At 35.4% G+C, this 12,500-nt stretch overlaps 1 protein-coding gene across 2 annotated transcripts in view; it reads right to left on the reverse strand.

Moving 5' to 3' along the window:
- Positions 1-12,500, reverse strand: part of clcn2b (chloride channel, voltage-sensitive 2b) — a 110,191-nt gene that overhangs the window by 57,222 nt on the left and 40,469 nt on the right. For both annotated transcript variants that reach the window (XM_056473359.1, XM_056473358.1), the window contains exon 2: positions 4,728-4,881. In XM_056473359.1, the coding sequence (XP_056329334.1) occupies positions 4,728-4,881 (154 nt within the window). The remainder of the gene's footprint in view (positions 1-4,727; positions 4,882-12,500) is intronic.

Consider the following 12,500-nt stretch of genomic DNA (forward strand, 5'->3'; position numbering starts at 1 on the left):
GTGAATGAGTGTATGTGGGTGTTTCCCAGTGCTGGGTTGCAGCCGGAAGTGCAAGAACATGCAAACTCCACACAAAAATGCCAACTGACCCAGCCAGGACTCGAACCAGTGGCCTTCTTGCTGTGAGGCTACAGTGCTAACCACTGAGCCACCATGCCACCACTTCATCACATTATTTTTATAATTAATATGCACTATTAATAATGAATAATGAAAGTAATATGATGCAATAAAAGGGTGAATACATAAATAAAAAACCTAAAGATAAATAAATACTATTTTATTATTTAGAGTATAATATTTAATTTAACATAGTATTTATTATTTATTCAGTTTTAATTCATATTTATAGAATATATATATATATATAATATTTAAAACTGACTTATAAATAAGTACATAAATAAGTAAATAAGTACATATATAAATAAATAAATAAATAAAAAAAATAATTAAATAAGCAAATAATTAAATAAATAAGTAAATAAATAATAAAATAAATAGGTAAGTAAATAAATGAATAAATAAATACATAAATAAATAAATAAGTAAGTAAATAAATAAGTAAATAAAAAAATAAAAATAAACAAGTAAATAAATGAAGTAAATATATAAATTAATAAGTAAATAAATAAAGTAAGTAAATAAATAAAGTAAATAAATAAATAAATAACTTAATTAATTAAGTAAGTAAACAATTAAATAAATAAATAAAGTAAATATATAAATTAATAAGTAAGTAAATAAATAAAGTAAATAAAGTAAGAAAGTAAATAAATAAATAAATAAAAAAGACCATGTAAACAAAAATATATTTCCATGTTAACTATTCATTAATATCAAATTTATTACATAATGATTTAGTTGTTTTCATCTTGGTATAAATTATTATTATTATTATTGATTATTATTATTATTATTATTGATTATGATAATATTTAATTATTATTCAATTATTCATTAATTTAATTATATACAACAACAATAATAGTAATAATAAAATAAACAGTAAAAATTATGTATTGTTGTCACACACACACACAGCAGTGTCAGTAAAGTGTGAGTGTTTTCCACAGGAGTGAATACAGCAGGTTCATGAAAGCGAAAGTGAGACTCCCGGAATGGACTAGTTGGCCGGTTGTCATGGTAACCAGAGAAGCGGATAGTTAGCTGTAGTGATGATGTCACTGACAGTGACAGTTTAATCTCTATTAGTAGTCCGATGTTGCCATGACAACAACAAACCTCTCGTCATCACCTGATGAGCAGAGCAGCACACACACATGCACGCACACACACTCACACACTCAACACTTAAGTTAACATGCACTATATACACAGTCAAAACACACTCGTACACTTCACAGACTTACTTACACACACACACACACACACACACACACACACACACACTTTCTCATTCTCTCTCTATTGCTCTCTTTCACACAACTATACACACAAACAAACACACAGGCTCTCTTTCTCTCTCACACACACACAAACCCACACTACATACACACTCAAACATACATAATCTAAAATACACAATATACACATACAGTCAAACATACACACAATATGCATGCACCCTCAAACACACACACAATATAAATGCATACTCAAATACACACACACACATGCTATACATACTCTTTCAAATACAAATACTCAACAAACACACACAAGATACATGCATACCCAAATACACACACGCTATACATACTCTTTCAAATGCAAACACACACACACAATATACATACAAACTCTCAAATACACACACGTAATGCATCTGACTCAACTCTGGTGATTATAAGCAGAGCACTGGCGCCACCATCAGAACAAATACACACACTACAGCACAAACACTACACTACACACACACACACACACACACACACACACACACACACACACATACACACAAACACACACACACAAACACAAACACAAACACACACACACACACACACACACACACACACACACACACACACACACACTAACTCAAAAATTGTCCTAAAAAAATAGATTCTTTGGTCCATAAACCAAAATGTCATTTCAAATGTCATGACGAGCCATTTATCTGGTATAATAATTATTTTATTTCGTTTAAATGTATTTGTATTGTATGAATTATATTTTATTTTTCAAAATGTCACGTTTATAATAGTCACTAGGCATGGGCCGGTATACGTTTCTGACTGTATGATGACGATGGATAAAACAATCACGGTTTCACAGTCTCACAGTATTGTAATTACTACTCTAAAAAGTTCTTTTATAAGTCTGGGTTAAAAAACAGCTACTTTTTGCAACCCAAGCTCATTTTGACAACGTAGTTCCGAGGACGTTTCTGGAGACCGCGAAATACGTCCCGGGAGGTACGTATTTTTGCAGTTTTCGGTTTTCGCGAATCCGCGAGAGGCCGCTGTGTGCGCCTTCTTGACTTCTCTGACGTCTCCCGCTGTTCTCGCATGAACCCACCAGAGGCCGCTGTCGAACGAACGTCTGTCTGTCTGTCCGACTGGCTGAATGATTGACTGGCCGACCGGCCAATCGGTCGGCCGACCCACCCTCCTCCTTCCCTGAACCCAACCGATCGACTCGCCCGCCCTAAACCCAACCAACGATTTGCAAAAGCCGTCCAGAAAAAGAAAAGCCCTCATCTGATTTTTTTTTTTTTTTTACCACGTTTTCGGATTTTACCACATTCTCACCCTGTTATGAACCTCTTCACTTTATTTCTTGGATTCTGTTTTAGTCTTACCTGATTTCTGGAACCGCTCTTCCCCGGACTCGAACCCGGTCGTCGTCGTCGTGGTCAGCTCCTCTCTACGTCTCGAGTCCGCTGACGCACGGGACAAGCTAACCGGACAAACTGGTGGCAGCGGGAAAGCCCTCCAAACGAAGGTAAGCGGTCAGCCAACGAACGCTAAAAGGAACGGCGTCATACCGCCCCGCTTAAAAAATGAAATGCAGCCATACGTACCTCCAGCTACATAATTCCCGGTCTCCAGAAACGTCCTCGGGACTACGTTTTCAGAATGAGCCTGGGTTGACTTTTTTCCACATTCCACATATTTTATTTTAGGATCATTTTTTTAATATTGGCCTAAAATCTAAATCTCGATTAATTGAATATTTTCACTCGATTACAATTGATGAACGATTATTTAATTAATTTATATAATTTTTTTTGCCCTCATAGTTGACTTACTGACATGTTCTGTACAGTCAATATGTTCCTTGCCCTTCATTCATATTTATAATATTTTGGAAGAGTAAACATGTCAGGCTAATTAATTTCAATGAATCATTGACCTCTGTTCTCTTCAAGAGTGTTTCAAAAACACAAACCTTACACAGACCTTAAGAACGGTATAACAGAACATTTTAGCGGTTTTAAAACCTGCTTTGACTTTTCCAGACAGCGGTATACCTTGAAAACGGTTATCGTCCCATGCCTAATAGTTACTGCTTTAAAACTGGTTACTGCTAAACAAACAAACAAACAAACAAACAAACAAACAGGTATATTTTACTCGAGTCCTCCGGCATTTTGTTAAAAGGTATAGTGAATTTTGTTAAGGGCGACTTTTTAATTTAGATTATAAACAGACTTGCCTAAATTGGGGCAGAAAGACAGACAGCCAAAACAGATCACATGCAATGCTTTCTGGTCCAGTAGAGGGCGAACAGATCATACACTACTGTAAACATGAGCTAGAAAACCTGCATATTCCTCAACAGAGACTAAATAAGAAAAGAACAAAGCAAAACAAAGCAAAATTCATCAAAACTAAACTAACCCTAAAACTAAACCTGACTTTGGCACACTAACTAATTGCAGAAATAGAGACATTTGCTTTTAAATAAGGACTAAACCCAAAGCAGATCAAATTAAATTCAGAAAACATCACACAAATATACTGAAAAACATCAAATTCACAGCAGCACCATTACATATTTATTCTGAAAGTGTGTGTGCAGTATAAAATAGTGTGTGTGTGTGTGTGTGAATGTACGAGTGTGTATACAGTATATGATGCGTAAATGTTAGTGTGTGAGTATGTTAATGTGTGTTCACTGTACTTAAATGGCCTCCACAGTCACCAGAGCTCAATCCAATAGAGCACCTTTGGGATGTGGTGGAACAGGAGATTGGCATCATGGATGTTCAGCCGAATAATCTGCAGTAACTGCGTGATGCTATCATGTCAAAATCTCTGAGGAATATTTCTGTGTTAAGCTCCAGGAGCAGTTTGTGCCTGATTACACACACAGGCTTTAGTTGTTGTTGTGTAATTTTGTTTTTGGATTGTTTTTGCTTCAGAGTCTGTTCTTGTTCCTCTGGCTTGTTTCTGCTTGGATTTACACAGAGCAAAATCTCTGAGGAATATTTCCAGTAGCTTGTTGAATCTATGACACGAAGGATTAAGGCAGTTCTGAAGGCAAAAGGGGGTTCAACTCGGTACTAGTACGGTGTACCTAATAAAGTGGCCGGTGAGTGTATGTATACACAAGTCTGTCTGTGTACAAGTAAAAAAAAACAAAGTGTATGTAATCCATCAAAAAGCAGCTACAGTCTGTTTACAAGTATTTTAAATGTAGTTTACCCTAATTATTAGGTGCAGTTTTATTAATGTTGCATTGATGTTGTCAGATTGTTACATCAGTGTTGTGGAAAGTGTTTTAGATGCAGTGTAATGGTGTACTGATGGACTTACTCCGACACTTGACGCATCTCCCCTTCTCGTACTCCAGCAGTTTGAGCGACGGACTGCGTTCAGAAATGGAGCGTCTCTGTCGGCCATCCTCACGCAGACGAGCTGCTTCTTCTCTAGCATATACACCCAGTTCCTGAGTGTAGCGGCCATACATCTACACACACACACACACACACACATAAAATATTAGTATTAATACATTAAATATAATTTATATTATTATAATACATTTTTAAAAATAGATTTATTGATATGTGTGTGTGTGTGTGTGTGTGTGTGTGTGTGCGTGTGTGTGTGTGTGCGTGCCAATCACTCGGTGTAGAAATATAAATAACCCTTAGGGGTGCATTCACACTAGGCTATCCAAACCGCGCCTAGTTTGTTTGACCAGTGTGAGTGCTCCGAATAGTGCCCAGGCGCGGTTCAGTTGGCTGGTTGGAAAAGAGCGCCGTTCAGTTGTGCTTTGGTGCGGTATGCTTGTAGTGTGAGTGCAAAGCGCACCTGAGAGCGAAACTGTAGACGCAATGCCACTTTAAGGGACTGCTTCATATGGATTTATTAATCATTGTTACTTTTGAATGAGCTGTCATAGTTTATTAAAGACGCAAACCCATTCAGCAAACATTCATGAGCATCAAAAGTGGGATTTATGAGGGTCTGTTCAGCAAATGATTTGACTGTGTGTCACTGCATATCAAACGACTACAGATAATACAAAACCATAGAACCAAAGCAATCTCCACTGTGCTGAGCGAGAGCGCTTCTCTTCCTGTTAAACTAAACAGTCGATTAATCAATGACATAAGCGCGCTCCAGCTTAAGCCTAGTTCACACTACAGGATTTTAAGCCTGATTTGAGCCCGATTTGGAAGTTAACGAGCTCGCCGACAGATCGGGCTGTGATCAGGAGGAAATCTGCGGGGGCACAGCGCTCGCCAGTCTTTATGTGTGAACTACTGAAATACGCATCAAAGAGGCTCGCTGAAGCGTCACCGACACCTCGCAGACAGAAATCCAATATCTAGCATGCTGAATATTCCAGAGCAGTCGACTCCACGTGCGGTCAGATGTAGTGACGAGCTGCAGCCAGTGAGCTGAATGCCTGTGTGCTCAGGAGCTCAACAGAAACATCTGTGATTGGCCAGAATGGGCATCGATGCACTCGCTTCATTCTGCGTTAACACGGACACACGAGAGTAGGCTATATTAACAGTGGAGCTAGCATTCTGTAACTATTAGAATTTCCATACTGCTCATTCTGACCGCTCTCATATAAAACGTCATATTGTCACGTCATATTTACATTCAAAGCTTCTGTTGAGATATTAAAATTAAGCTCTAAATGTCTGTCATCATATCTGATGACACTATTACCCTAAAAATATGATCTTTTTCTGTAGTACAGGCTATAAACATTTAGTTAACATACTAGAACAAGCAAAGGTCTGGGGCTCGCTTTCATTTTTACTTTCAAACAGGAGCTATTTCCCGGCACAGAATATGCTGTTTTGAAAGATATATCCAGAGGTGGAAAGAGTACTGATAAATCAAACTCAAGTAAAAGTACCATTACTTGCCTAAACATGTAGTACAAGTAGAGTAAAAGTATTACTCAAAATACGAGTAAAAAGTAGACCTTTCAAAAGTACTTTCAAAAGAGTAGTGAGTATTTACATGTTATTTGTGGATGTGTAAACATAACATTCTGTAGTGTATTTAGTTATTGCCCACCAGGCACACAACGTCATAAGATGTTAATATTAGCTTAGATTTAGGTTGTGATGTCAGTTGACCAAAATTCAACGTCTAGCCAGCGTCTAATGACAATGTTATTTAGATGTCCTATAGTGACGTCAAATGGCATTGATATTTGGTCGATTTTAGGTTGTTAGAAAGTAACCAAAATCCAACGTTGACCCAACATCTAAAACCAACATCATATTGATGTCAAATGCTGATATTTATACATCAGGTATGGCAATTAAAATCCAACATCTGATAAATGTCAATAGTGGTAACGTCCACACAACGTCAAGCTGTAACATCATTAGACGTTGATATTTGGTTGGTTTTAGGTTGGACGTTGGATATTGACGTTGGCCCGACGTCGAGTTCTGATGTCAACTCGATTTTCATATCCAAACAAAATGCAACGTTCCCATGACATTAGGGTATTAACATCAATCTGACGTCATGTTGACATCTTGTGCCTGCTGGATGTTTAAGGCCATTTCACTCATCATACAGTAAACATCCGTCATCTTCTCATCAGTGACATGCATCTAAACAGTGTCTGGGTCAATGCGTGTAAAACATCTTGGACGTCTTTTTGGACACTTTGAATACTTCCAAACAGTTTGCTGCATTTATAAATCACTCACGTCTTGAGGTAGTTCATTATGAGGCGATTTACCTTCTATGTGTGATTTGATTGGACTCGCAGGAAAGATTCTTCTAAGCCCCATGGACAAGAAAGAATTAAGTAGTGACTGCAGGTTAAAGGAAAGTAGTTGAGTAAAAGTACAGATACAGCACTAAAAATGTACTCAAGGGAAAGTAAAAGTACACATATTTTAAAACTACTCGTTAATTACAATTACTGAGGAGAAACTACTCAATTACAGTAATCTGAGTATTTGTTATTAGTTACTTTACACCACTGGATATATCTCAAGTAAATTTATGTTTTTGCTATCAGAGAGTTATGTTTATGTTAGCAGGAAGTTGCTAGGCAAAAAAATGCGTGCATATTTAAAGTCACAGCGAAAAGTAGCAGACATGCATGCAGTCATTTTGACCAATACGGTAATTAAAAGGTAGAAATGCTCAGTTCTTTACTGTTTTGTAATTTAAAAAATAATAATGTTAGAAAGAAATACACAGATATTCAGTTATAGATATTTTAGTTTTATTTCAAAGAGTTATTAAATTACAAAAAATAAAAACTCTGTGTATCAATCTACTCGAGCCTTGCAGATGAGCGATTGACCCGCTGACGCATCAGCTGATGGACCATGTTTTTAAATGCTTCCTGGAAAGCTTGAAAACGCTGTCAGTGATGTCATCAGCACACAAGCAGTGTTCAGCTTTTTCTGACGACTCCTCCCTCAACATTTCATTGGCTGTGGTTTGGTTCAACTGAGCTTTTGGGGAACTAGCTGTTGTCAGATCCTGTAGTGTGTCACCCCCCTCTTGTGGATGATTTATGTAGTGTCGCGTAGTGTGAACGCCACAGCGATTAACCAGTTAAACTCTAGTGCTATTTTAGGGATTTCCGCCTGGATTTTGCCTACCCAAATTTAAAAGCTTCCCGAATCCACATGCAGAGGTGTAAATACAAAAATTTGGTATCATTTTAAAGAAAACCCTTTGAATTTTCATAAAACACTATTGAAAGTGTTTAAAATAACTGTATTTGTTGTCTGTGTTATAATAAACACCTAATAAAAGAGGCGCTTTTTGTATTTTTTTTTATAAACTCAAATTTGAAAGTGGACCTTTTAGGTTCTGTGTGGTCTAGCTTTCTGTAATTAAGTTTGGTGGTTCCTGCACATGTCTGTAATCATAGGAAAAAAGAAAAATGTCTCGACCATAATCTATGCAGAAGTTATTGTATTCCAACTGATGAGAGGTGCTGCACAAGCCACAGGGATCAATCATTGTTTTCATATTTGACTATTGTTTAGTTTGATCAAACATAATTCACTGTGTTTGGACCACATCAGACATATAAAAGGATTACTTATGCACATCACCTCAAAAACAGAGGAGAAATGGCCCTGAAGCGCACAGCATAAGGTAAGAGATGACAGCTGTCTGTGCTATCTGGGGCTATATATATATATATATATATAAATAAATAAATGTATTGTTTTTACTTCTGCGCTATGGAAACACTGAGATTCATCCGACAACTGTTTGATATATGAATATAATTCAGTACAAAGAATGCTAGAACCATATGAGCACCGGCAAGAGGTTTCATTTGAGATATAACTTGTACATGTGTCATATATGAACCATATGAAAAATATGTTCTATACCCAGCTCGGGTATCCAAAACACTGTGTGTTTAAGTGTAAATAACTTTTGTACAGTGGAGTAAATACCAAAGTGATGCATATGTGCATAAAATATAGCTTCTACACTTTCAAACGAAACCACTTAAGGGGGTCTGGTGCAATGCTAGCCCTCTAAATCTTAAAGCGAAAGTCGATGACGTCATGCAGAGTTTAAATGGTTAAAAGACACAAAATCAAGTCATGTAGTGTGAACAGCACAGCGATCTGCCGACGTTTAAAATCCTGTCGTGTGAACTAGGCTTCAGAAGGTGAAATACAGTGTGAGTGCAGACCGAGGGAGAGGGGTGAGACAACAAGCGAACCCCGGCACTCCTCAAGATAACCATGCCTAGTGTGAGTACGCCCTAAAGGAGGTTGCACACCAGATGCGCCACTCAGCGCTGCGACACGGCGTGCACATGACAGTTAAAAGTATCGCACACCAGACGCGCACATCCGCATGTTATTTAAAATGAAATTATTCAGATGGCGCTCTGTGGCGCGGCAGAAATAGGAACAGTGTCCTGAGTCGTGGCTGGGCACCGCAGACAGCCGCCGACTTGCGGTGCTGGTGTGCGTACCCTGGTAGAAACCTATGTTTACAATTCAAAAATTCATCCGGTGTGCGCTCCCCTTAACACTCGTGTCATGCTGTCTAAATATAAATATAAACAATACTGCACCTTTTATTATTTAATACAAAAACAACTGTAAATGACCATATTTTAATGTTAAATTGAGAATAAACGTCATTAACACAGAACAACAAAACATTTACATTTGCTCAAACACTGTACAATAATAAAAACTAGAAATCATAATAACACACACACACACACACACACTGAGGATGGTCCAGTGGTCTTGTCATTTTCTCTCAGTGCTGTGGAAATATTGTACAGTTTGTTCTGCTGATTTTGCGTCTTTGGTGGGGTTTTTTATCACTGACCTCTTGATCTGGAAATGTCTACACACCCAAAAGACCAAAGGTCAAAGGGCAGCTTACATATTAGTCTTCATCAGTAATGTGCTTCTTTGTGTCACACACACATGCACGCACGCACACGCACACGCACAGAGAGAGAGATACAAAGACATACACACACACGCGCAAGCAAGCAAGCACGCACAGACAGATACATACACACACACACACAGGCATACATAAACATACACACACACACACACACACACACACATACGCCCACACAAATACACACACACATACAGAGACAGACAGACAGACACATTCCCACACAGAAACTGACAGACACACACACACACACACACACACACACACACAGATTTCGTTTCTATGTGTCATCACATAGAGTGTTTTTGATTGTGAGTGTGTGTGCGTTATTGTGTTAGTATGATTGTGTAAATTGTGTGTGTGAATGTGTGTCATTGGGTTAGTATGATTTTATGTGTGTGCGTTATTATGCATGTGTGATTGTGTGTGTATGTGTGTCGAGGAGGGGGGGGGGGGGGGGGGGGGGGGGTGTTGCTCTGTCAGCATTCCACACAGCAGACAGGAAGTGTTCCTCTGCTTTGCTGGTCAGTACTGGTTTCTACAGAAATTAGCTGAATGTGTCTAAACTGTACTTATAATAATAATAATAATAATAATAATAATAATAATAATAATAATAATAATAATAAAATAGTAACAACAACAATAATAATAAAATTAATAATAATAATAATAATAATAATAATAATAATAATAATAAAATAGTAACAACAACAATAATAATAAAATTAATAATAATAATAATAATAATAATAATAATAAAATATTAACAACAACAATAATAATAAAATTAATAATAAAAATAATAAAATATTAACAACAACAATAATAACAAAATTAATAATAATAATAATAATAATAATAATAATAATAATAAAATATTAACAACAACAATAATAATAAAATTAATAATAACAACAACAACAACAACAACAACAACAACAACAACAACAAAAATGTAATTAATAATAATAATGATAATAATAATGACAATATTAAAATGAATAATAATAATAATAAAATGAATAATAATAATAATAATAATAAAATGAATAATAATAATAATAAAAAAATAATAAAATGAATAGTAATAATAAAATGAATAATAATAATAATAATAAAATTACTATTAATAATAATAATAATAATAATAATAAAATGAATAATAATAATAATAATAATAATAATAAAATGAATAATAATAAAATGAACAATAATAAAATGAACAATAATAATAACAATAAAATTAATAATAATAATAATAATAAAATTAATAATAATAATGATAATAATAATAATAATAATAATAATAATAATAATAATAATAAAATTAATAATAATAATAATAATAATAATAATGATAATAATAAAATTAATAATAATAATAAAAAAAATAATAAAATTAATAATAATATTAATAATAATAATAAAATTAATAATAATAATAATATTAATAGTAATAATAATAATCAACAATAACAATGATAATCAACAACAACAATAATAATAATAATAATAAAATCAATAATAATTAAAATTAATAATAATCAAATAAAATTAATAATAAAATTAACAATAATAATTAAATAATAAAAAATAATAATTAAATTAATACCACTACTAATAATAAATAGTAATAATAATAATGCCATTAAATTATACACCATTATTATTTTTGGTGTGTGTGGTGCAGTTTTACATGACTTTGATTTTGACTTAAAATAAGAACACAAGAAAAAGCACACACACACACACACACACACACACACACAAACACACAAACACACACACACACACACACTCCAGCATTTGATTGTTGTTGTTTTGCAGAAGGAAGGGTTCATAAGGTCACATGACCACATTAAAGCAGTCTGGACGGAGCACAGAATGAGTTACCAGCCTAAATACAGAAAACACAATAAAGCAACACATACACACACACACACACACACACACACACACACAGCATCTACAGAGAGGGAGAGAGAAAGCTGTGATTATGTGCAGCTGTATGTCTGTAATTACAGAACTATCAAGAGACGCGTGACCCCGACCCGACCCAACACAAACACACACACACACACACTGACACACACATAAATACAAACACACACAAGCGTACACAAACTCACATTATACATAAGACACACACACACACACACACACAATAAAACATAAAAATACATATTTTTTAACATGAATATTTAATAATATAACTTTTTGTAATACACTCATTGAAAGGAATCGGTACTCGGTATCAGCTGATCACCATGACAAGAATCAGTACTCGTTATCGGTTGATTATCAAGACAAGAATTGATAATTGGTATCGGCTGATCACCATGAAAAGGAGTCGGTACTCTGTATCGGCTGATCACCGAGACAAGGAATCGGTACTCGGTATCGGCTAATCACCATAACAAGTAATAGGTACTTGGTATCTGTTGATCACCAAGACAAGGAATCTGTACTCTGTATCGGCTGATCACCAAGACAAGGAATCGGTACTCGGTATCGGCTAATCACCATAACAAGTAATAGGTACTTGGTATCTGTTGATCACCAAGACAAGGAATCTGTACTCTGTATCGGATGATCACCAAGACAAGAATTGGTACTTGGTATCGGCAGATCACCATGGAAAAAAGTCAGTACTCTGTATCGGCTGATCACCAAGAC

Source organism: Danio aesculapii, chromosome 15, assembly GCF_903798145.1.
Source record: "Danio aesculapii chromosome 15, fDanAes4.1, whole genome shotgun sequence".
Classification (NCBI taxonomy): Eukaryota; Metazoa; Chordata; class Actinopteri; order Cypriniformes; family Danionidae; genus Danio; species Danio aesculapii.